At 44.5% G+C, this 25,060-nt stretch overlaps 1 protein-coding gene across 1 annotated transcript in view; it reads right to left on the bottom strand.

The window, feature by feature from the left end:
- The window catches only part of DDX41 (DEAD-box helicase 41), a 33,561-nt gene extending 19,146 nt beyond the window's left edge, over positions 1–14,415 (bottom strand). Inside the window, exons 1-9 of the mRNA XM_068277075.1 lie at positions 14,267–14,415; positions 13,144–13,233; positions 11,281–11,440; positions 11,084–11,158; positions 8,713–8,773; positions 4,955–5,091; positions 4,761–4,833; positions 2,706–2,859; positions 1,282–1,418 (exon numbers count right to left, since the gene is read on the bottom strand). Coding sequence (XP_068133176.1) covers positions 1,282–1,418; positions 2,706–2,859; positions 4,761–4,833; positions 4,955–5,091; positions 8,713–8,773; positions 11,084–11,158; positions 11,281–11,440; positions 13,144–13,233; positions 14,267–14,290 — 911 coding nt within the window. The 5' untranslated portion in view covers positions 14,291–14,415. The remainder of the gene's footprint in view (positions 1–1,281; positions 1,419–2,705; positions 2,860–4,760; positions 4,834–4,954; positions 5,092–8,712; positions 8,774–11,083; positions 11,159–11,280; positions 11,441–13,143; positions 13,234–14,266) is intronic.
- Positions 14,416–25,060: the final 10,645 nt, after the last annotated feature.

Below are 25,060 nucleotides of genomic sequence, written 5' to 3'. Positions count from 1 at the left end.
TCGTCTCTGCCTGTACAGTAAGCCAGCACCTATTCAGTAGGAGACCTCAGGCAAGTCTCACTAACACTGCTACTGCCTATAGAGCGCGTCCTAATGGCTGCAGCTCTGGCGCTTTGAGTCCGCCAGGAGAACAGCACGATATAAATGTCTTGTCTTGTCTTCTTGTCTTAAAGGAATACTATCGATCCCCAAGTGTTCTAAAATGACAGTGTGCAAATAATGTCTAAGTAGCTGTGTAAATATTTTCCTACTTTTCATGTTAAATATCAGAGGCAAAAGCTGTAATTTATTGAGGGTAGGATTTAGCTATATTGGGACAGATCAATTGCAGAAGGGGTGTCTGCTTCAATGCACAGCCAGAGTTGCACATCAGACTACAGAAAGCAAATATCAAACATATCAAACTCTGAAAGCAAAAAAACAATATGAAAAAGCTGTGAGAATTAGTTACATTTCCTCTGCTCTCTTCAGACACTTCAGTCAGAAACAGAGCTACCAACAGCTGCAGCTCCTGTGTCCTGTCTCTCTCTGTCACACACAGAGCTACACATAGGCCTAGTGCACACCAGAGCGTTTCGGCTGCAGTTTGCGATCCGCTTGCGGGTGCGGATCCGCTAGGGTAATGTATTTCAATGGGCTGGTGCACACCAGAGCGGGAGGCGTTTTGCAGAAACGCATACTCCCGGGCTGCTGCAGATTTTGGATTGCGGATGCGTTTCTGCCTCAATGTTAAGTATAGGAAAACTGCAAACCGCTCTGAAAAACGGCACTTCAGAGCGGTTTGCCTGGCGGTTTTTGTTACAGTAGCTGTTCAGTAACAGCTTTACTGTAACAATACATGAAATCTACTACACCAAAACCGCTACACAAAACCGCAAAACGCTAGCTGAAACGCTGCAGAAAAAGAAGAAAAAGCGTTTCAAAATCTGCTAGCATTTTGCGGATCTGCTAGCGGTTTTTGGTGTGCACCAGGCCATAGAGTTAACTGATCAAGTGTGAGGGGAATTTCCCTTCTCCTCATGGCTCAGTCAGCCATCAGTTTTGGCGTCAGTAAACTTTGAATGTATTTTGCTAACATTAAACAAAGAAGTTGCTACTAAAATGTATACACCAGTACTTAGCAGCACTTCCCAAACAATTCCTGTGTCAATTGAAAAAAAATATGTGAATCAATAGTATTCCTTTAAGGAAGCAAAATGTTGTTGTCCAGTGAGATGTAACATATCTGCAGATCATTTAATGGTATGTTTCTAGTAGTCAGTGTAAAGGATGAGGACTTACTGCTTAATAGTCTCCATCTGCTCTTTGACAGACATGCCACCAATGCACAGCGCAGTACGCAGGATTGGGAAGTTGTCTTCCTGCAACAACTTGCAGTAATACTCAATAATGCTGTGCGTCTGACGAGCCAATTCTCTCTGCATGAGAAAATATATACGGGATCAGCAAATTATAGGACAATACATGGATACTTCATTCAGAAAAGAGAAGGCAATACAAATAGTGACTGTCAACTGCACGAGGGAAGCCAGAGTGTCTTAACTACAATTCATGGGGCCTCCCAGAAAAACTTGATGGGGCCACTCAATGTTCACACCCTTCCCTTGCCTCCCCTTGCTGCCCTTCTCAGCTTTGAGGCACATCTCACAAGGGTCATAAATAAGTGTGGCCACCATGATCTTCATGCCCATAACAAGTGTAGCCACAAAAACATCTGATCGGAAGTAGTCCCCTGTATCCCACACAGCTCTGGGCCCCCCTGCGGTCGCAGGGGCTGCTCCCCTTTAGATACACCCCTGGGGGACGTTCAGCATTTCTCAGGTAACGCAATTGCTTGGTTATGGAGTTTAGTTGTGAAAGCCGAGCACTCCAAGGTCTTTACTTTGCACAATATTTTATCAAGAGATTTCCAGCCAGTATACAATATTAAATCAGGGTACTAGTAGATCATCCCAGAAGGTATGATATTACATGAGCTACAAAATATTTTTGTTGTAGTGATATTCATTCAAAAACGTAAAATTTGGTGTGCATTTAGATTTCATTCAAATTAGCCAATGAGCAACGTTTTTCAAAATCAATACACAGAGTGATAATATAACTTTGCAACAGTACTATTCAAGTCCATAGTAGCCTATGTGTAATGCAGCAATTGGCTCGGCTGCTGTTGGCAGTACTGGCACGTGGCCCTGTCAGGTGAACTGGGTATTTGTGGTGGACACCTGTGGATGTGACCTTCAGCTAGGAGATCCCTTGCATCTAGAAACCTATAGTGCCTTTGCAGTACTGTTGCAGTAAGCTGTGCCATAGCCAAACATTTGGAATGACCATTAAAGATAATGCTCATCCTGGTTATACAGAAGAGAACATCCATAGCTGTTGCCCACTTCCTCCCACATCACGAAAAAAAAAAAAAAAAAAAAGGAAAAAAATGAATACTGGCAAGAGTGCCAACATTAGAGTGGAAAGTGCTCAGCATCAGAAAGTGGCCAACATTGGCAGGGAGTGGGATTAGAATAATGTAATACCAACAAAAATAGTGCCAAGTAGCCAAACAACTCTAGTACAAACTTACTTACTTACTGATTTCTGTAGCAAAATCTGCTATGTCGAAATAATATGTTCCCCAATTACCGGTAAGTATAAATACATTAATACTTTAAGACAAAAAAAAAAAAGTAAGAAATCCAAAGAGATATACATACCGATGGGCAAATGATGAGTCCATAGGGCCCTTCCCTCTTTGTGAAAGGTAACCTCTTCTCTTGCTCCAAGCAAAACATTATAACAGGCAATGTAAACACCAAGGTTTTCCCAGAGCCAGTAAAAGCAATTCCAATCATATCTCTGCCGGACAAGCTGCAAAAGCACATGCAGTACAGTTCACACAAACATGTAAACAGAGGATATCTATCTTCCTTATTTATACATCTATAAGCCCTTCACTACACAACTGTGAAAAGATATTTGATATCTTGATTCAGAAGTTCAGAAGGACAAGACAAAGCTTTGCTTAGGAGCTTTAATAAGAAGCTTGTAATAAAACATTATGAATAAACTCTCAAGGTGCCCAAAAATGAAAAGAAGAAAAAAAAAAAGAAAAAGAAAGAAAGAAAAAAAGAATGTGATTTTAGCAAACAATTGAACTTCCGATCCAATAATTGTGATCAGAAGATCCAAAAAAAGACAATTGGAATCGATCCAAAAAACAGATTGATGAAACAAATTGCTTGTTGTCTAATGGCACCATTAATTCTATCCAATCTCATCAAATCAGAAGGTTGATCATTTGCTAAATTGTATCATTAATGGACATCTTAGAGACTCTGTAACAAAATGTTCAGCCTTATTTCTTCTATCCTATAAGTTCCTATATCTGTTCTAATGTGCTCTGAATTACAGCAGCCTTTTCTAGTTGCATTGTCTCTGTAATATATCTAATCTTTTCTTTGTCAAGCTTATTCAACCCAGAGAGGAATGCACTGCCTCTGCTGTGATAGGGAGAAGTTATGCACGCCCCCTCTAGGCTCTGTGTGTGTGCTTTGTTTATTAGTCGCAGACAGGTCTCTGCTCTCAACAAACATCACTTCCTGGTTAATGACCATGTTTTTTGTTTGTAAACACTGCCTAAAACTGGCGATTAAAAGCCAGGATCGCGGCGGGGAGCGGCGGAAACGGCAAAGAGGGATCCAGGAGATCATAGGGACTCGATTGGCATGTTTTTTCTTGTACAAATCAGACAGTACAGATTCTCTTTAAAGTGAATGGGAACCGCATTAAAAAAAAAATAAAAAATGAAGCAAATACTTAAGGATAAGGAATGCTCTGGGTTGTATAGAGCCTTCCGTCTCCTCTCTCTGTGCTCTCTATCCTGTGCTGGCTCCCCCCGTTTCAATCCCCCGCCGAAAGGGTATTTGGAAGTCTCCGGGAGCAGTGTCCTCCCAAAGACGTGCGGCTCCATACTGCACAGGCATGAGCATGCAAGAGAGCGTGCTTGCGCAGGCGCAGTACAGGGTCGCCCTTCTTCGGGAGCACTCGGGCTCCCTGAAGACTTCTGAAGCCTCCTTCGGCCGGGTAAAGCAGTATTTGACTAATTTAGTCAAATACTGCTACCGGGTGAGCCAGCACTGGAACGAGGGGACCAGGAGAGGAGCGGGAAGGTTCTATAGGACCCAGAGCCTTCCCTCTCCTTGGGTAAGTATCTGTCTCATTTTTTTAAATGCGGTTCCCATTCACTTTAGGGGCTGTTTCACACCAAAAAGCAGTTTGCAATTAGCAATTTCATTAAAGGGACTTTTACAGAGTTTTTGCTTTTCTATATTTTGTACAGAATTGCAATTGCTGCAAAAATGCTACATGTAGCGATTTTGCAATGTAAAAAAACAAAACACTACAGTGTAAATTGCTTACAATAAAGCACCTTTCAAAATGCTAGCGACTGGAGATTGCTGAAAACTGCAGTGTGAAGCCTTGGTTTCCAAGAATCCTCATCATTAGTGATGGAAAAGTCTAGTAGAACTCATGGAGGAGCATGGGATCAGTTTGGTCAGGTGATAAGATATGTCAGTCTCTGATTTGCTAGCCATGATCATGCGATCACAGCAAATTTGTGTTACTTCTCTGCATTTATAGGTTGCCGACATGTAAATATGACTTTCTCTGTGTTTGAGTTCACTTTTCTTGACTGAAGTGTAATGGACTATCAGCAATCTACAAAATGAGCTCATTTTATGGATGTAGGTATGAAGAAATCCACTTACATCGTGGGGATACCTTGGATCTGGATGGGAGTGGGATGCAGTATTCCTTTTTTCTTCAGTCCTCGTAGTATAGCTAAGAACACAATTACAAATGTAAAACAATGTCCCATGAATTCATATGGAAAAACAATAAATCAGAAAAAAAAATAAAAAATATATAATATATATATACATACACACACATACATACTCACCAGCAGGAAACTTCATTTCCTTAAAACTCTTGATGGGTGCCGGAATCCCTTCCCCCTCCACCAAAATGTGGTATTTTCGCCAGACACGCTCATGGCGTGCTTTAGACATCATTAGGATATGACGTGGCGCTCGCCAACTATTGTGAATAAGAAAAAAAATATTCAGAAACCTGACCCCTTTTTTTGTAATTTTTAATGTTAGCTCTTAAAGTGAACCAGAGACGAAGCACCCTTGTGTATTTTACCATAGAAATCAGTGGGAACATTAGAGAAAACATTTACCCTGCTCTCTGTTCCATCCTCACTGCTAAAAGTGTCTGTTATCTAGCTGAGATAAGAATCCCGGACTGAGCATTGAGTCTGGCTTTGCTATAATGACTCAGCTATAATGATTCCTGAGCAAAGCCAGCAGGGGGCAGGCTTGGACTTGAAGACAGCAAAGAACACAGTCTCAGCTATAATTATTCTGTAGCAAAGCCAGACCGACTGCTTAGTCGGGATTCTTATCTTAGAGGTGATAACAGGCAAATTAAACAGAGAACAATGTAACAAAGGGCAGATTAGGTGTTTACTGTCATGTTCCCACTGATTTATAAGGTAAAATACATGAGGTTGCTTCATCTCTGGTTCTCTTTAAAGAGGGATTGTCAGCCACAAAATAAAATTCCTTTTACCCACTGCTCTGTGTTCAGTGTGCAACCTGGAACCTCACCCTACATTGCAAGCACTCTAATCTATTCAGAAATGTTTTTGCTGTAATACATCTTATCTCAGTCAGCCTGGCTGTATTCTCACCATCCCCAAAGAGAGAGTGAGAGAAGGAAGCTTGTCATCTCCCCTCCCACATTCCTGCTCCTCACTGATTGAGGGTACGTTTCCATTGGTGTGCTGCGATTCCAGTGCGGAAAACGCATTTGTGCTATTTTGCATGCGGATGCAATTTTTCACGCGTTTTGTGGCCAAGCATTTTTAACCATGTCAATGCTGGTGTGCTTTTTACATTGTTTTTACACAAAAACGCATGCGAAAACGCATAGAAAAATGCATGCGTTTTTCCTATTAATTACATTGTATGCGATTCGCACACCGCTTTGCAGTGTGCGAATTCTGATGGCTCTGCCGTGCGATTTTTTTCTGCACAGAAAACGCTAAGAAATCCTGACAAGTGAAAACAGTCCCATCCACTTGTATTGGTTATGCGAATCTGCATGCAGAAAACGCATGCAGATTCGCTCTAGTGGAAACGGGCCCTCAGTGTAGTTCAGTGTGAAGCTGATATATGATCTAGGCCTGTGCTTCAATGTGTTTACAAAGCAAGCTAGCTATGACAGAGATACTAGGAGAGGAAAAAGCATTGGCTTCAGTCAGAGGGAAGCAAGATGGCAAATGCCAGGAACTGAATTCTCTTATTTTACTATATAAAATTCACTGAAATGAACGTGGACAGTACAAAACATCTGTTATGTAAGTAAAGCAAGTAGTTATCTACTTATAAAACTGTGCTTTTTTTCTGGCATAGTACGGCTGACCCTGCTGCTTTAAAAAGATACAGAAAATCCATCACAGAAAACAAAAAAAACAAATTATCGCGGTAAGTGGATAATGCAACAGTTTATAAAGATGAAATCTAAAGGAAGTAGTATAACTAGTATTAATAAAAGTATTTACAAATACAAAACTGGAGGATCAGAAAAGTCCTGATATTGTTTGCAGCAGACAGCCTATCTTATTTTTACAACATACAATAGGAAGAAAATCTTGACAAGTAATGTTCACTGTGGCAGGCACAGGCGAGTAAAGAGCAAACAGGCCCCGGAGGGGCCCGAGCACACATGTGCTTCTGTCCACCTTTCAGCAACACATCAATGTTCCAAATGCTGAAAAGCAGACAGAAGCAGATACAAGCATGTTAGTGTGTTCAGGCCCAAAAAAGTGAGGACATTTTATATTTTTCCTTCAACTTTATTGGGAGATGGTAAAGCCCATTTACACTAAAAGTGATACAGAGCAGTGCCCACCGCTCTGCCCAGTCTCTTTCCTGCCACTGCCTGGGCTCCTAATTTAATGACTACTGAATTGGATTCCATCATGACTCACAGTAATGCCAAGCTGTGCACACTATTCAGCACTGCTGTCTGTGAGAACAGGCCATTAAAGGGAACCAGAGATGAACGATTCACACAAAATAAACATATCAGTTGATGGCTTGTAAAGAATAAATCCTCTACCTGATAATTTCGCCATTCTGGTGTGCCTTTTTGAGTGTTTTTTTATCCATTATTGCTCCAGGAAGTATCCAATATGGCCGCCGGCTCATACCTGTTCTGGTTCCGGGTTATGAGTTGTTCTGGATGTGCTGTCTAGCCTCTGAGACTATAGACAAGCAGGGCTGCTGCAGCCTTTCATCTGTCTACTTTCAACTATTATTCTGGTATGCTTTGTGGCTGCCTGTAGGAAGTGTCTCTCATAGAAATAAAACTGCATACAGTAGATAATGACAGGCTGCACACAGATACACTGTTTCAGAGCTTCTTTCTCGGCAGCAGCAGCCCCTCCCATGTCAACAGCTCTGAGTAAGGAAATCTGATCCAGGAGGTGGCAGGCTTGGGCTTGAAAAGACTCCACAGAAGAGTGACTCAGCTATAATGATTCCAGGTCAAACCTCGACTGAATAGTCGGTGGATTCTTATCACAGTTGATAACAGATAGATTAGACTGAGAAGAATAAAACTAAAAGCAGGGTAGGTGTTTACTGTCAATTTCCCACTGATAAATGTAATAAAATACATGAGGGTGCTTCGTCTCTGGTTCTCTTTAAGCCTTGTGCAGACATCTGATCCAAATAGAGAAAAAACAAAAACAGTGCTGCATGTAAGTATAACTGTATGTGTCATCTCACTCACCTTTTAGAAACCCTCACTACCATCCAATAGGACATTGGTACAACTTGCAAAACTTTTTCTACCTAATAGAAGAAAATTTTCTGATCACACAGGCTACACACCCATAGCAAATCAGGGCCTACATATACGAGGTAAGGGGACATAGTTTGCTCCAAAAGGTGTGTGCTATTACAGCTGAATTGCTGACCGTCCATTTCTCAATTTTCCTAAATAAAGATTGGACATTTTACAATATTGGCAAGCTGATCTATTTGCCTGTGGTCTACGAATAAGAGTGTTGTAAGTAACCACAGCAGCACTCATTTTGTGACTGCAATGGGTGTGTAAGTCAAGCAGACATTAAAGGGGAACTTCAGCCTAAACAAACATACTGTCATCAAGTTACATTAGTTATGTTAATTAGAATAGATAGGTAATATAATCTCTTACCCACCCTGTTTTAAAAGAACAGGCAAATGTTTGTGATTCATGGGGCTGCCATCTTTGTCATGGGGGCAGCCATCTTTTTGGTTGAAAGGTGGTGACAAGGAGAAGGAGACACAGTTCCAACTGTCCTGTGTCCTGATTACCCCTCCCAGCTGCACACGCTAGGCTTCAAATGTCAAATTCAAAATGTAAAAAAAAAATAAAAAATATTTGCACCAAAACAGCAGGACAACAACAACATCAGAAATCCCATCATGCTTTGCACAGCATCAGGGGAAAAAAGCCCGGGCAGTTTTCTTCTGTGCAGCTAAAAATGAGGCTTGTATAAGAGAAACAAAGTTCTGATGCTGTGAAACTGTTAAAGAAACACCAGGCCTTTTCAGTGCTGCTGAGTCGATTTTTAGTCCGGAGGTTCACTTTAAGACTTACCTTGTTTTTATTGGATCATCATATGTAATTCCTTTTGCCATTTCCTTCACAGACATCAGGGCTATAGATATAGAAAACAAAATTACTGAAAGTAGTAGTTAGTCACTGCCATTCCTGCTCACAGATAGATAGATTCTCACACCATCTCTGTGGGGCAGAAGTGGGTTGGGAGGCTAAAAGTGTTAAACTAAGTTGAATAAAAAAATAAATACATTGAATCTTCTCCTAAGGTAGGTTTGTATATTGTGTTTTAGGGGGCAGCGAACATTTACTTACCTTAGGGGGATGCTGCTCTCTAGCTTCCTGTCTATAAATTTGCCTCCTTCTTGCATCTTCATGTGGCACAGATGAGGCAGTTTGAAGCAGCTGTAGTGGCTGCCGCAATGTATGCAGGGAAATGTATATACAGGTTCAATGATAGTTCCAAGTTACCTTAAGTTAGTGCATGTAAAAATGGCTAGTGAGATATCAAAATAGATTGACCAATCTCTGATGACTTCATGTGAGATCATTGTCGAAGACAAATTTGGAGCCTTTTTTTATTTTTCCTATTATATTTAGTTATTTACAATATGTGATTGGATTTGATGGCATGGTGATCTCCGTGGTTTAACCATGTACTTGGTTGTCCCAATGCTTATTCTACATATTCTTTCCCAAGTGATTTAGTCTTTATTATAGGAAAGGCATTAACCTCTAAACGAACGTGTCATGCCAATTGGCATGAACACGGTGGCTACCCCAGGACCACCTAACGCCGACTGGTGTCAAGTCCTGGGGGCGTGTCTTGCAGGAGATCCCACGGGCCAATGTGCGTGCATCTCCGCTTGAATGTCGGAGCTCCGCTCTGTCATCAGTCGCCGCTAGGAGACTGTTAGACGGTGAAGCCAATATCTATGTACATCGCTGGGGTCTAAGGCAGTGCTGTACTGGGGACAGCCGGGTCACTCAGCTGTCCCCCTGGTAGACACAGGAGCGATCGGCTCTTATAGCCTGACGCCTATGACAGCCGATCGTGGTGATTGGCTGGCGGGGGGGGGGGGGGGGGGGAATTTAAAAAAAAAAGAAAAAAAGGTAGGTTAAAAATTACAGTCAAAATGATTCTGTGTATTTGCTTGCTGGTGGCTTAAAAGGCTTTAACCCCCTTGGCGGTATGAAAAATACCGCCAGGGGGCAGCGCAGCAGTTTTTTTTAAATCATGTAGCGAACCGAGGGCTCGCTACATGATAGCCGCTGCTCAGCGGCATCCCCCCAGCCCCGCCGATCGCCTCCGGCGACAGGCGATCAGGAAATCCCGTTCAAAGAACGGGATTTCCTGGAGGGCTTCCCCCGTCGCCATGGCGACGGGGCGGGATGACGTCACCGACGTCATTGGGAGACCCGATCCACCCCTTGGCGCTGCCTGGCACTGATTGGCCAGGCAGCGCAGGGGTCTGGGGGGGGGGGGGATAGCGGCGATCGGGCGCACCGGATAGCGGCGATCGGGCGCGCGGCGGCGGCGATCGGGGTGCTGGCGCAGCTAGCAAAGTGCTAGCTGCGTCCAGCAAAAAAAAAATTATTTAAATCGGCCCAGCAGGGCCTGAGCGGCACCCTCCGGCGGCTTACCCCGTGTCACACACGGGGTTACCGCTAAGGAGGTTAATTGACAAGATGTGAAAATATCACCTAGGAAAAAACTTAGAGGGAAAAAAGGGAATTGAAAAAAGGCCAAGGTCTCAAAGAAGCCTACTTGCTTTCCATGTAGAGGTTAGTTGATATTTAAACGGGGTGGCTGTGGATTAAGTATTTTTGGACTTCGTAAAAGCTATCAACTTAGTTTCTCAAAGATGTCAGAAGTACACGTTAGAGAGGAACTTCAGCCTAAACAAACATACTGTCATAAAGTTACATTAGTTATGTTAATTAACCACCTCTGTCTCCAGCCCGCAGCACCGATCAGATAGCAGCCAGGCCGATCAGACTTCCCCCCTTTTTTCCACACTAGGGGGATGTCCTGCTGGGGGGGGGGGGGGGGTCTGATCGCCGCCGGCTGCTTGCGGGGGGCTCTTCAAAGCCCCCCTCCGCAGTGCTTCCTGGCCTCCTTCCCCTTCCCTCCCTCCCCCTGTGAGCGGCGCAGGACGGATTTCCGTCCTGCACCTGATGGGATAGGCTTTAGCCTATCAGATGCCGGTTATCCCCGGCCAATCAGAGGCCGGGGATCGCCGATCTCCTTTGACGGCGCTGCTAGTTAAAAAGGGGCATAAAAGACCTTTGTTACAAGGAAAGGCTTGCTGAATTAAACCTGATTTTGATGTAGAAATGTCTTATCTTCCAGTCAAAGTATGTAAAATAGATTGTGTGAACATATAATAGACACAAGAGGAACGCTCACCTCTTCCTTCTGTCACACTCTCCAAGATCTTCTCCTCTTCCTTCAGCTGCTTCTCCTTGGCTGATTCTTTTCTGGCTGTTATGAAAGACACAGAAGTACAACTATAATTTGTATTTTATTTTCAGGCTTTGCTAAGTGTACAGAAAATGATAAGGCACGTATTGATTAAAAAAATGCAAATAGAATGGTTTATGAACCTTCTGCCTTCTCCTTTAAGTGTTGATGTTGATCTAGGAGACTGACATTAGACCGGGGTCCCAGGGGAACATCATCTTCATCTCCCCGAAGGTCACTGCCACTGTCTCTCTGCTCTTCTTCTATCACACCCTTCCTTCGCATCTGCAGTCGCTTCTGGAGCTACACAGAGACAATGGAAACCACAAGTAGGTACGGTAACTATTTTCAGTAAATAAACATACAGTATATAACAGCACAAGTCATTTTGTAATACCTTAGATTACATCATGCAGCTGCTGTAGCACCCTAAAAAATCAATACGTACAGAGACAATTTGCTGGAAACAAACTGCAGTATTTGGCTTAATAAGCTGGACTTCTTGGAATTCTCATCTCTATTTTATTGGTCGATGGCTTACCCAGGAATCTGGAGAAAAAAATGGAACACTTCCCACATCACTTCCACCTTCAGTGTCTCCAGTGCTGCTTGCTACACTGACCCATTCATTACACTAGGCAAGAGGATGGACGGCTGTTGGGATGCCATGGATATGCGTTTAGCAAATTCATTAACTACTCCTATTCAGGAGTTTATGCCAGGAAGATCAATACGTTATTTCTGTGTAAGACTTTACATACTTGATATTCCTCAATCAAAATGATTGTTCCTGAAGGCTGAAAAATGTACAGGTGTCCACACTATGCCTGATGCACAAAGGTGCATTCATAACATATCCTGTGCGGATACGATGTGCCACATTGCAGTGTCCATCAACATTCACATTACTCACTATTGTGTACGGTCCACCTCTACCACCAGCATTCGGGTTCAATGCCACTCAGCTCTGCTGCATGGGACAAGTGCTGGTATACTGATCGTGCTTTGGCAGAAGCATCAGGCTCCCACTGGATTGCAACAGACCAATGCGAATCCTCCCTCAAACCAAGGAGGATTTTTATTGGTTCACTCATTCAGTGAATCAATGAGAATCCTCCCTGTTCCGAGGAAGGATTCCCACTGGTGTGTTGCAATCCAATGGGAGCCTGATGCTTGTGCTAGGGCTTCCATCAGTACACCAGCACTTCTTCCCTGTAGTGAATCTGAGCAGTGGCACTGGAACCGAAGGCAGCAGATGACAGAAGACAAGGCAAGTCAGAAACGTGTGGAAAACAGCCAAACAAGAACAAAAGCTGTCTGTTCCCATAGGCTTTCAATGATTGTATTGGAATCCATAGCATCTGCAGTGTCATGAAAAATCATGCAGATCGGGATGCGTTCCGATTCCCGGAACAGAGACATACAACATGCCAAGTGTAAACGGATCCTACACCTAACATAGGATCTTTTGACACATCCGATGCTGTGTTCTGTGAAGCGGCCAATATTTGTCACAGCAAATGTGAACCAGCCCTAAATGTCTTTGGCCTGCCCTCCAGTGAGTTGAATTACTTTCAACCTACTGCAAATGTCCCACTATGAACGCTAAAGTTCCTGCCAGAAGGTGCTGTTTTCACTCTTCCTTCCCCTTCACACTGCAGGACAAGCGACTCAGACAAGACATAAGCAGCATGACCAAATAGCGCTCATTCTTAAACTGCTACATCGGTGTAATACAGCTTTCTAAAACACTTAAAGACACAGACATGACTTTGGCAAGGATTTTTTTTTAGATACGGTGAAAATAGAGCTTTATAAAATATGAATAAATGACAACACGATACAGAAAAGAATAAAACCTCTTGCTCTACTTCACAATCTGAAAATCAGTACTGTGCACTGCTTTCACATGTAATTGCATTTGCTGCAGATATACAGGATTTAACTGATTTTATGAGCTTTAGGAAGGTATAGTCCAACTCCTAAGAAACTAAGAGACAACATACCATCTGCTGTCTTCTCTGCATAAGTGGAATGTAGGGTACATAGTCTTCATCTTCAGATGCATCAACCTCCTCTTCTTCTGCATGGGCTCTCTGTGGAAAAGCAAATACCGTACTAACATTTTTAAGTCAGATATGTAGTAAACTAGAGCAGCCCCTCACTTCCTGTTGTTGGTAAAATTGTCCTAAAGCATGCCACACACAGCTACGGATGCCTTGTGTGTCGTTGCAACAGAAATCACACACATGCACACCAGGTTCACCTGTATGTATGGCTTGTTCAAGAGTACCTTGGGGGGGGGGGGGGGGGGAAATTCATCTGATCTGACATCTACAAGTCACAGCCTCTTTGGAAACCTCCTCCCTCGTTGCCTGCCCCCAGCTTGGCAGCCAACTATGTACTCTGTCTTGAGCATACAATGAGAAGCATGCTTCACTCTTTTACCGCACATGGTTTGCAGTAATGCAATGCTGCTGCATGTGCGTAGGTTGAGATGACAACTATGCAAGTACAAGCTAAATTCTGTTCTCTGCAGGGCTGTGGAGTTGGTACAAAAATCTTCCAGCTCCAACTCCTCAGTTTATGAAACCACAACTCCAACTCTGTTTACCCAAAACGGCTCCGACTCCGTAGTCAAATACTTAACAGGGCTGTGGAATTTGTACAAAATTCATCCGACTCCTCAGTTTATGAAATCAACGACTCCCACTCCAACCCCGGGTGCCCAAAATTTCCCCGACTCCACAGCCCTGGTTCTCTGACAAGACTAGGGCTGTTATGTCCTTAGGAGCTAGACTCAACCCTTTGGGCCCAATCTGCTTCACTTATTCTCCTAGGTGATATTTTCACATTTATCAATAAAAATGCATTTTAAGCTACTTGTAAGCAAGTACTTTTCACCTACTTTTTATTTGCAGAGTGCTGAATAGTTATTTTAAACCGAAGATGAAAAATATCAAATGGTTGTAGCGCTCTGTGTGCTATTATAAACTTTAGTAGGTCTCCAGGAATAGTATATAGTGCCTTAGCATTGTATAGAAGATAGATGGCGCTGGCTTACATATGCACAGACGTGACCTGGAATATCTCACGACCTCTTCCCCCTATAGCAAGCTCGCCACTAACCTTTCTCCCGTTGCTGGTCTCCATCACGAAAACACAACGCACTATCCACAGCCACTGTGACAACAAGACCACTTCCGGGACCTGGAAATTACGTCACCGCCGGTAGGCGGAACACACAGCAATAACAAAAGAATACTTCCGTGGTTGCTGATTTCCGGGTCCGGTGAGTTCGTGCAGCTGAGCTGAATAGTAAATGTAATAAAAATAAACAAGCGAGCGGAGCGCCATTCTAGTGTTCAGGCGTGCGAGGTTCTATACTGGCGGCGAGCAACGGGGTTCCAACGTATCAGTTCCGGAGCTCAATCTGGCCGCGCCCCCTTCCCTACTATCCTCGTCATCAAGCATGAAGAAAATCAAACAAACATAATGTAATTAGTAGGACAATGAAACTCCCACAAGGCACAGCGTTGAATTGAATAATTAGAAATTATGGGGGTATGGGCAGCTGCAGCAGGTAGGGCAAAAAATTAAATGCAATAATAAATACTGACATGTGGCAAATGTACAGTCAGCCACAACAGTATAGAACTAGTGGAGGCAACAATATTAACTTGGTCATAGGCCATACACTATTCAATTGTTGCTCAATTTTATTTTCAGTCAGTATAATGATGGAGCGTACATGAAAAAAGGGCACACGGAAATTTGGGTGCCCAGAAAAGCTTATAGAAAATCTTTTTAAGATTACCGTTATTCGATTCTTACAGTGCAAATGACAATAGTAAAATATCGGTAATACATTTCAATATTTCACCACAGCTTTTCTCACACTGAACCCTCCCGCTACCGATGCCTAACCTTAATATATAAATGCAAAATATGGCGAAATTTATTACTATTTCCCCTCCAGAGCGCCATGGACGCAGGGGAAAGACATAGCTATTGCTGGCAGCCGAATTACACTATTTTTATAGTAATAATAATCTGACCATTTGTATAGCGCTTTTCTCCTGTTGGACTCAAAGTGCTGCAGCCAATAAAGGACAACTGAAGTGAGAAGAATATGGAAGCTGCCATATTTATTTCCATTTTAACAATACCAGTTGCATGACAGCCCTGCTGATCTATTTGGCTGCAGTAGCCTCTAAATAACAGAAACAAGCATGCAGCTAATCTTTTGATGGTTCTCAAATCAGTGTCTGAGTGCCGCTATAGCCGTAATTCACATTACAGTCTTTGGCAGTGTATGGTGCACCCAAATTTCCCTGCGCCGTTTAGCTTTGTCTCAACCTTAACCACCCCTCAACCACAGAGAACCCGAGGTGGTATATGATAATCTTAATAGGACCCAGAGGCATGTCATGTGCACAATGACATGCCTTTGGGTCATTGTACCGCCACACTGCCAACCACCCTTGCGCCACGCTGCACCCCCTTAACAGATCACCAGGCTAGCGACAATCTGCATGTCGCTAGCTAGCTTTATTTATGTGAGGCTGTCAGTCAGCCTCGTAGCATCTTCGCCTAGATTCCAGGCTCCCCCCGCCTCTGTTAGCTTCCACCAATAGGAAGCCAAGCCGCAAATTTAGTGGCGAATAGAAAATCCCACATGCATGCGATTGTCACCAAGATTGCTACGTATGATAAGGAGAGAAGTGGGTACAAGTCAAACATTAAAAAAAAAAAAAAAGACCCTGTAGTTGTTGAGAAAATTGATTTTAAATATGCAAAGGTTTTTTTTTTTTTACTTGTACCCACCATTAATGCTGGGTATACACTATTGCAATTACGATGTAGAATTGTAATGTGAAATTTCAGGTAATTACAAAAATGTACGTGAAACTTTGTGTAATCGTAATTAGCTGATTATAAATATCACTAGTAAACTGACATCCTAGGGAGCATAGAAAGTAAACTGACATCCCAGGATGCTTTGACAATTACCGTAATTAGCTGATTATAAATATCACTAGTAAACTGACATCCCAAGGAGCTCTGAAAGTAAACTGACATCCTAGGGTGCTCTGAAAGTAAACGGACATCCTAGGGTGCTTTGAAAGTAAACTGACATTCCAGGGTGCCTTGAAAGTAAACCGACATCCCAGGGTGCTGATATCTTATGCTGGGTACACACTATGAGATTTTCTGGTCGATTTACTGTCAGATCGATTATTTCCAACATGTTCGATTTGCTTTCCGATTGTCTTCCAAGCATTTTCCAATCGATTTCCTATTGAAGTGCACAGAAATTGATCGGAAAATGCTCGGAAATCGATCGAAAAGCAAATCGGACATGTTGGAAATAATCGATCTGACAGTAAATCGACCAGAAAATCTCATAGTGTGTACCCAGCATAAGATGTCAGCACCCTGGGATGTCAGTTTACTTTCAAAGCACCCTAGGATGTCAGTTTACTTTCAGAGCACCCTAGGATGTCAGTTTACTTTCAGAGCACCCTAGGATGTCAGTTTACTTTCAGAGCTCCTTGGGATGTCAGTTACGGTAATTGTCAAAGCATCCTGGGATGTCAGTTTACTTTCTATGCTCCCTAGGATGTCAGTTTACTAGTGATATTTATAATCAGCTAATTACGATTACACAAAGTTTCACGTACATTTTTGTAATTACCTGAAATTTCACATTACAATTCTACATCGTAATTGCAAATTTCAATGCGAAATTACGGTTATGCAAAACTTGTGCTCATCACTAGTTAGGAGGGAGAGGAGGAGACTAAGGGCTCAAACCCACTAGCAGCTTTTTATAAGCGCTAGTAATTTTAAAAAGCTCGTTAATGCAATGCTATGGGGGATTTTTTAAAATCACCTCCCTCTATTGGGATCACAGCCATAGCACATTAGCAAGAGCTTTTCAAATCACGAAGCACTCAGAAAAGCGCTCCTAGTGGGTTCCAGGCCTTATATACTGATGGATCAGCTTGAAATTATCTTTCTGGTGTTTCCAGCTTGGGGAGGGGGCAGTCATAATCTCAGGAAGGGCCATCCTGGAAGACGATGGAAGGAACAGGCAACATTGAGGATCACAGCTTATTACCCTTTGAATCCGGAAGATGTCCAGCAGTGCCATCAGCTTCAAAATGTCAGAAACCAGTGGGACCCAGGTACACCCATCTACTGTCCAGAGAAGTCTGGGCAGAAGTGGCCTTCATGGAAGAGTCACAGCCAAAAAGCCATACCTCTCATGCAGAAACAAGGTCAAGCATCTCACGTATGCACAAAAACATAGGAACTGGGGTGCAGAAAACCAGCAACAGGTGCTCTGGATTAATGAGTAAAAATGTGAAACATTTGGCTTTGGCAGAAGGTAGTTGGTGCATCGAAGGGCTGGAGAGCGGTACAATAATGAGTGTCTGCAGGCAATAGTGAAGCATGGTGGATGTTCCTTGAATGTTTGGGGCTGCATTTCTGCAAATGGAGTCAGAGATTTGGTCAGAATTAATGGTGTTCTCAATACTGAGAAATCCATCAAGCAATTTCATCAGGGAGGCCTATGATTTGGCCCCAAATTAAGTCAGCAGAACAACCACCCCAAACGTACAGCCAAAGTAATTAAAGAAAACCTGTAACGAAAAAAAACCTCCCCTGGGGGGTACTCCGGATCCTATTGAGGCTTCCCCCGTCCTCCTCGGCCCCACAGCGGCGGCGATAAAGCTACCCGAACAGCGGGGATATAAATATTTACTTTCCAGCTCCAGAGCAGGCGCAGTATCGGCTCTCCACTCGGAGATAGGCGGAAATAGCTGATCGCTGTCAGGCCGCTCTACTGCACAGGCGCCAGTCTCCTGCGCAGTAGAGCAGACCTGACGGAGATCGGCTATTTTCGCCTATCTCTGTGCAGAGAGCCGCAACAGCACCCCCGCTGGAGCCAGGAAAGGTAAATCAGCGCTTATCAGGCTTGTCGAGGGAGGATTCCGGGACACTTCGGGGGAACAAGCGATGGACTGCCTGCAGCTACAGGGGAAGGTGAAGCCTCATTGGGACCCAGAGGCTTCCCCCTCTCGAGGTGAGTACACCCCAAGGAAACTTTTGTTACAGGTTCTCTTTAAGAACTATCTTCAGCCTGAAAAAGTCCTGAAAGTAATGGTACAGCCTCCCATAGAGCCCTGATCTCAACATCAATGTGTCTGTGATTACAAGGAGAGACAGAAGGATGTGAGGAAGCCTACATCCACAGATCATCTGTGGTTAACTCTCCAAGATGTTAGGAACAACATACCAGCCGAGTTCCTTCAAAAACTGTTTGCAAGTGGATCTAGAAGAATGGATTATGTTTTGAAGGCAAAAGGGTGGTCACACCAAATATTGCTTAAAGGGGTACTTAAAGAGACTCTGAAGTCTCTTTTTTTTTTAACATGTTTTTGTAATAAAATCCTATTAAGCATGAATGCCCCCCTTGAATCGCTGCATCCCTGCGGCAGATGAAGGATTTATTACAGGGTAATAGACCTGCAAAGTTCTACGACTGCAGGTCGCAGATTCTGCTGCCCTGGAGAGGCAGAGCTTTAGGCTGTAGCTCTGCCTCTCTGCAATCAATCTCCGCGGATCTCCACCTCCTACCCGCGCTGCTGAGTGAAAGAAGACAGAGGGGCGGGGAGAGGAGGCGTTCAGCAGAGATTGATTGCGGAGGAGGCAGAGCTAAAGCCTAAAGCTCTGCCTCTTCTAGGAAGTAAAGCCCTGCGAGCCCGGGAACTTTGCAGGGCTATTACACTGTAATACATCACCCATCTACTGCGGGGATGCAGCAATTCAACAGGAGCATTCATGCTTAAGAGGATTTTATGACAAAAACATGTAAACAAAAAAAAAAAAGCGACTTCAGAGTCTCTTTAACCTCCTTGGCGGTAAAGCCGCGCAGGAGGTTTTCTCAGGCCCTGCTGGGCCGATTTGCTTAATTTTTTTTTTTGCTACACGCAGCTAGCACTTTGCTAGCTGCGTCAGCACACCGATCGCCGCCGCCCCGCGCTCGATCGCCGCTATCCGTCGCGCTGCCCCCCCCCCCCCCAGACCCCGTGCGCTGCCTGGCCAATTAGTGCCAGGCAGCGCTGAGGGGTGAATCGGGACTCCCAATGACGTCCCGACGTCGGTGACGTCATCCCGCCCCGTCGCCATGGTGACGGGGGAAGCCCTCCAGGATATCCCGTTCTTTGAACGGGATTTCCTGATCGAAGCGGGCAGGATGCCGCTGAGAAGCGGCTATCATGTAGCGAGCCCTGGACTCGCTACATGATTTAAAAAAAAAAAAAAAAACTGCTGCGCTGCCTCCTGGCGGAATTTTTTAGACCGCCAGGGGGGTTAAAGGACTTACGAAGCCAAATTAGTGAAAAAAGTTAATTACCTGCATAATCTTTTACGGCACGGAGGACGCCGTCCGCGCCCTCTGTGCCTATCTGCCGGGTTCCCCCGCTCATTAGCCCCCCGGGCCGGCTCCTGACCCCACGGCCCGGGTCGGGCTCCCCTGCCTCTCCCAAAATGGCCGCTTGCTATGGCCGCGGCTGCACAGTCCGCATAGCCGCGAGTGCGGCTGTGCAGCTCTAGGGACACCCCCCCCCCCCCCCGATCCACGCTACGTAGACCCGGCGGATCGGCACGGAGGGCGCGGACGGCGTCCTACGTGCCGTAAAAGATTACGCAGGTAATTAACTTTTTTCACTAATTTGGCCTTAGTAAGTCCTTTAAGCCATCTGGGATAAAAAAAAAAAAAACAGTTTCACTTAACTGGGGCTTCGATCAGCCCCCTGCAGCCGTTGGATGGCTTAAGTATCCCTTTCAAAGGAAGGTCCCAGCTGAGATAGATTGAGCTCGGACCTTCCCTTGAAAGGGAAAAACCACACTACTTCTGTGCCCTCGCCACAGCTTCGCATTCAGCCGGTGGCCCTGGTGAGGTCAGCATCTAGACCAGAGGAGACTGGCTGGATGCAGAGCTGCGGCGAGGGTACAGGACGTCTGCCTGGGGCTGGAGGACGCCCCGGGTAAGTAGATTTTTTTTTCTTTTAATCAGCTCACATCTTTCCTTTAAAAACTGGGTTCCACGGCTTCCCCAAGGTTAATATAATTTTAATTACTGTATTTTAACATTTAATATAGAGTTCATGGTATGTATATAGAGTGGGGTATACTACTTTAATAGCTGGGCCTTTTTTAACATTGAGTCTCTGGTGAGTCACAAACAACCAGAAAGCATACTTATCACTTAGGGATGGTCAATGACATGCAAATAACAGGTCTGCGCCTAAAAAGCCGTTTGATTATTTATCAAATTTTCATGTGCTGAAAACTAATCAAATGTTGAAAAAGAAAAAAAACCCTAAACGTCATGATTGCCACAGAATGAAAAATGGTCTTCACATTTATCCAATTTTTGGATCCTCAAAAAGAAGGGTAGATTGCATTTAAAGAAGAAGTCGTACAGAAATTTTTAGGCAATAAAGATCCTCATTACAAAAACAAAGCATTTAACCCCCTTGCCGTTCCAATTGTTGCGGCAGGGAAGCAGCGCAGCACTCTTTTTTTTAAATCATGTAGCTAGCCTAGCGGCTCGGCGCGGCGGGTAGCGGCGGCGATCGCATACCACACGCAGCTAGCAAAGTGCTAGCTGCATGTAGGGAAAAAAAAAATTATGAAAATCGGCCCAGCAGGGCCAGAGCAATCCTCCCGCGCGAGTTACCCCGAGCTCAGCTCGGGATAACCGGCAAGGAGGTTAAAGGGATACTGTAGGGGGGTCGGGGGAAAATGAGTTGAAGTTACCCGGGGCTTCTAATGGCTCCCCACAGACATCCTGTGCCCGCGCAGCCACTCACCGATGCTCCGGCCCCACCTCCAGTTCACTTCTGGAATTTCTGACTTTAACCTCTTGCCGACCGCGTCACGCCAGTAGGCGTGGCCGCGGCGGTAGCCCCAGGACCGCCTAACGCCAATTGGCGTAAAGTCCTGGGGCTCTGTTTTGCAGGAGATCGCGCGCAGGCTGCGCGCGCATCTCCTGCTTGGGGGGCATAGCTCCACCCCGCCTTCAGTCTCCGAGCGGCTATTGCCGCTCGGGAGACCGGTAGACGGCGTGATCGCCGTCTATTTACTTTGTGCAGCGCTGCGATCAGCAGCAGCGCTGCACTGGGGACACGGCTGTCCCCCTGGGGGACAAGAGAGCGATCGGCTCTCATAGGCAGAAGCCTATGACAGCCGATCGCCATAATTGGCCGGCTGTGGGGAGGGAGGGAGCGAGGGAGGGAAGGGGTTTAAAGGAAGAGGGTTTTTTTTTTTAAAAAAAGGCAACAATAATATTTATTAAAACAAAAATAAACATGGGGGGAGCGATCAGACCCCACCAACAGAGAGCTCTGTTGGTGGGGAGAAAAGGGGGGGGAATCACTCGTGTGCTATTTTGTGCGGCCCTGCAGCTTGGCCTTAAAGCTGCAGTGGCCTTTTAAACTAAAAATTGCCTGGTCACTAGGGGGGTTTAGCCCTGCAGTCCTCAAGAGGTTAAAGTCAGAAAACCACTGCGCCTGCATTGCCGTGTCCTCGCTCCCGCTGATGGCACCAGGAGCATACTGCGCAGACCAAAGACCATACTGGGCTTGTGCAATACTCTCCTGATGACATCAGCGGGAGCGAGGATGCAGCTCAGCAGGCGCAGTGGTTTTCAGACTTTAAAGTCTGAAATTCCAGAAGTGAACCGGAGGCGGGGCCGGAGCATCGGTGAGTGGCTCCGTGGGTACAGGATGTCTGCGGGGGGGCATTAGAAGCCCTGGGTAAGTTCAACTCATTTTCCCCCGAACCCCCTACAGTATCCCTTTAAAGCTTTAAGTTGCCTGATGAGTTTGAAAGTGCATGTCCTCCAGGCCCACCTTGACTACTTTCATAGATCCTAAACGTATGACGTCACATGCGCCCTTTCTAGGAAACCACGTGGGGCGGGCGTGTATGGAGAGGAGAATGCTCCCGGAGCAGCTGAGGGACAGGTAATGTATACACTTTACATAGGGGGTGTACATTGACATTAGGGGAGACTACGTCAGGGGGGGGGATGTTAGTCAGGGAAATTGCACACTGTAACCGCCGCGCACCCGATCGAGCAACATCTTGCAGTATGCGCAGTCAAAAATGCGACCAATTTTCATCCCAAAATTGCTGGTCGGGCATGCACTTGGCATTGATTTTCATCCAAATCGATTATAATAATCGAATTGGATGGTCGATCAGCCAAGTCGCTTGATGTATGGCCACCTTAACTGTTGCTATTTTGGAGGGACAGTCCCCTCTTTGGGAACCCTGTCCCTTCATTTGTCCCTCTTTCAAGACTCATGTACAGATCTATATAAATATATGTATTTTATCTTCTGAAATATGTGTTTGACTCTAACAAGACTAACCATTTCAGCCCGCAGGGATTTTTCACTTTATGCAACAGAGCAATTTTCACCTCCCATTCATTCGCCAATAACTACCACTAATTATCACAATGAATTGATCTATATCTTGTTTTTTCTGTCACCAATTAGGCTTTCTTTGAGTGATACATTTTGCTAAGAATTATTTGTTTTCTAAATTCATTTTAACAGGATTAAGAAAATTTTTTATTTCTCAGTTGTCTGCCATTATAGCTTTAAAATACATACTACCATAATTAAAACCTATTTATTTTATTTTTCCATTTGTCTTGGTTATTACACCATTAAAATTTTGTCCCCATCACAATGTTCGGTGCCAATATTTTATTTGATAATAAAGGTGCATTTTTTTCAGTTTTGCGTCCATCACTATTTACAAGCTTATACATTTTCAAAATGTTCGTAATATACCCTCTTCACATGCATATTTAAAAACTTCAGACCCTTACGTAACTTTGTTTTTGTATTTTTTTCAATTAAAAATTTTATTTGGGTAATTTTTGGTGTGAGAGGTAAACAGTTAATTTTACATGTAATAATGTGGGTTTATTTTATTAAAAATGTAGATGTAGTTTTACTATTTGGCCACAAGATGGCCACAGTGAGATTTTTTTTTTTTTTTAGTCCTGGAAGTGAGAGCTCGCTTCCAGGAAGCACTAAGGGCTCGTTCCCACTGTTGCGACGCGATTTCGGCCGCATTCCGACGCTTGTAAAAACGCATGCGGATGCGTTTCCACATGCGTTTTTACCCGCGATTTCGCCTGCGATTTCGCATGGCAGGGTGCCATGCGAAATTAACCATGACACTGCCAGGGCTAAATAAAATTGAAAAAGGTGCGAAATCGCACGGGAAATCGCGGGTAAAAACGCATGTAACAAACGCATGCGTTTTTACTATTAAATACATTAGCGGCGATTCGCACGGATTCCCGACGCAGGCGAAATCGTTGGCTCTTTTGTGCGTTTTTTTCACGCTGAAAAAAACGCACCTCAACAACGCTACAGTGGAAACAGGCCCATCCACTTGTATTACATGTGCGGATCTGCATGCGTTGGACGCATGCAGATTCGCGATAGTGGAAACGAGCCCTCAGAGGACAGGAAACTTTTTTTTTTCCCAGAAAGACCGCAGCCTCTGCCTTTTTCTGCCAGGCACTTAGATCAATGAATGGGAGCTATATTCCCATTCATTGATCTCAGGGCTAACAAGGGGGGGAGGCACAGGAGTGCACATGTGCAAGAGTGCGCAGTAGCCGCCTAGACATGACAATCACATCCAGGTGGCAGGAATGGTTAATTGACTCCCTTCCTTAGATTAATAAAGAAAAACTTTGAGATGAAATATAGGAGGGGTGCGGCCTTATTAAATACAAATGTATTTTATTAAAAAAATTACAAAACGTAAGATTTTTTTTTTACATAAAACACATGACCGCAAACGTTCTCATCCCCCCCACACCACCCCCAACCCCAGTTACCCCCAGCTCAATATCCAATACTCCCACCCAATCGGTTGGTACTCATGTGCACATGGATCTTTAATATGGCTGCGCAGCCTAACATCAAAAAAGTCCAGCCTGACACGTGCAGGATAATGACAGGATCCACAAATGGCATTAGAACTCCAGAGCCAAATCGTGGAACACGGTGGAAGCACCAAGTATTGCTGAGCCTCAGCTCCTCACCCAGAGTACATATTACTTAATCTCCGCCAATGTCAACTGAAGGGGGTAAGTTGGTATAAATGTGATTGAAATAGGAATTGCGAATAGTTAACTTCAACAGCGCCTGCAAGGCGTACTCAGCAGATTCCAGATAACAATTTATTCAATCATATGATATAGCCAGTTGACCTGCAGCATAAAAACCCACAAAGATCTCTTCATTGCATCAAGCAACATCAGCTCCATTGTGTCATAGTTCATATGTCAGCAGCTAATCAAGCAAAGCATAGCCACATGCGTAATTGTATATGCTGCATAGCGCAAGCTAGCTAAGCTCAGAATGTGTCAGCCAGCTATACAGCAAAGTTCAGGAAAGCACAAGATCGGATGCTGTGTGCAGCATTCAAGTTGCCTGGTAGTGTGAGATCGCCCGGCGGGCTACTGTGTCATGGTTGCCGAGGCTCAGAGGAGGAGGTGGATCTTGGGGCTAAGGGAAGGCTGGAGGACTGCACAGATGCAGTCATGGAAGAGGACAGCGTCCTCGATCGATTTCGCCGGCCCGATGGAAGGCGCGGGAGAAGCCAATCAAAGCGCAGGGCAGCCGGGTCGGACGGCGGGGACACAGAGCAGGCACGCCTCTCAGCACAGCAACAAACAATGCAAACATATGCAGCAGGGACAAAAGCCCATAGATGTAAAAAAAACCTCAAACGGAATTATGTATATAAAGAGGCAGCGGCACATCAATGAATGGATCATTCAAAAACTAACAACATGCCCCGAAACAA

Source organism: Hyperolius riggenbachi, chromosome 3 (assembly GCF_040937935.1).
Source record: "Hyperolius riggenbachi isolate aHypRig1 chromosome 3, aHypRig1.pri, whole genome shotgun sequence".
Classification (NCBI taxonomy): domain Eukaryota; kingdom Metazoa; phylum Chordata; class Amphibia; order Anura; family Hyperoliidae; genus Hyperolius; species Hyperolius riggenbachi.
Note: the sequence above shows the minus strand (reverse complement) of the source record. Positions and strands in the feature narration are given on the sequence as shown.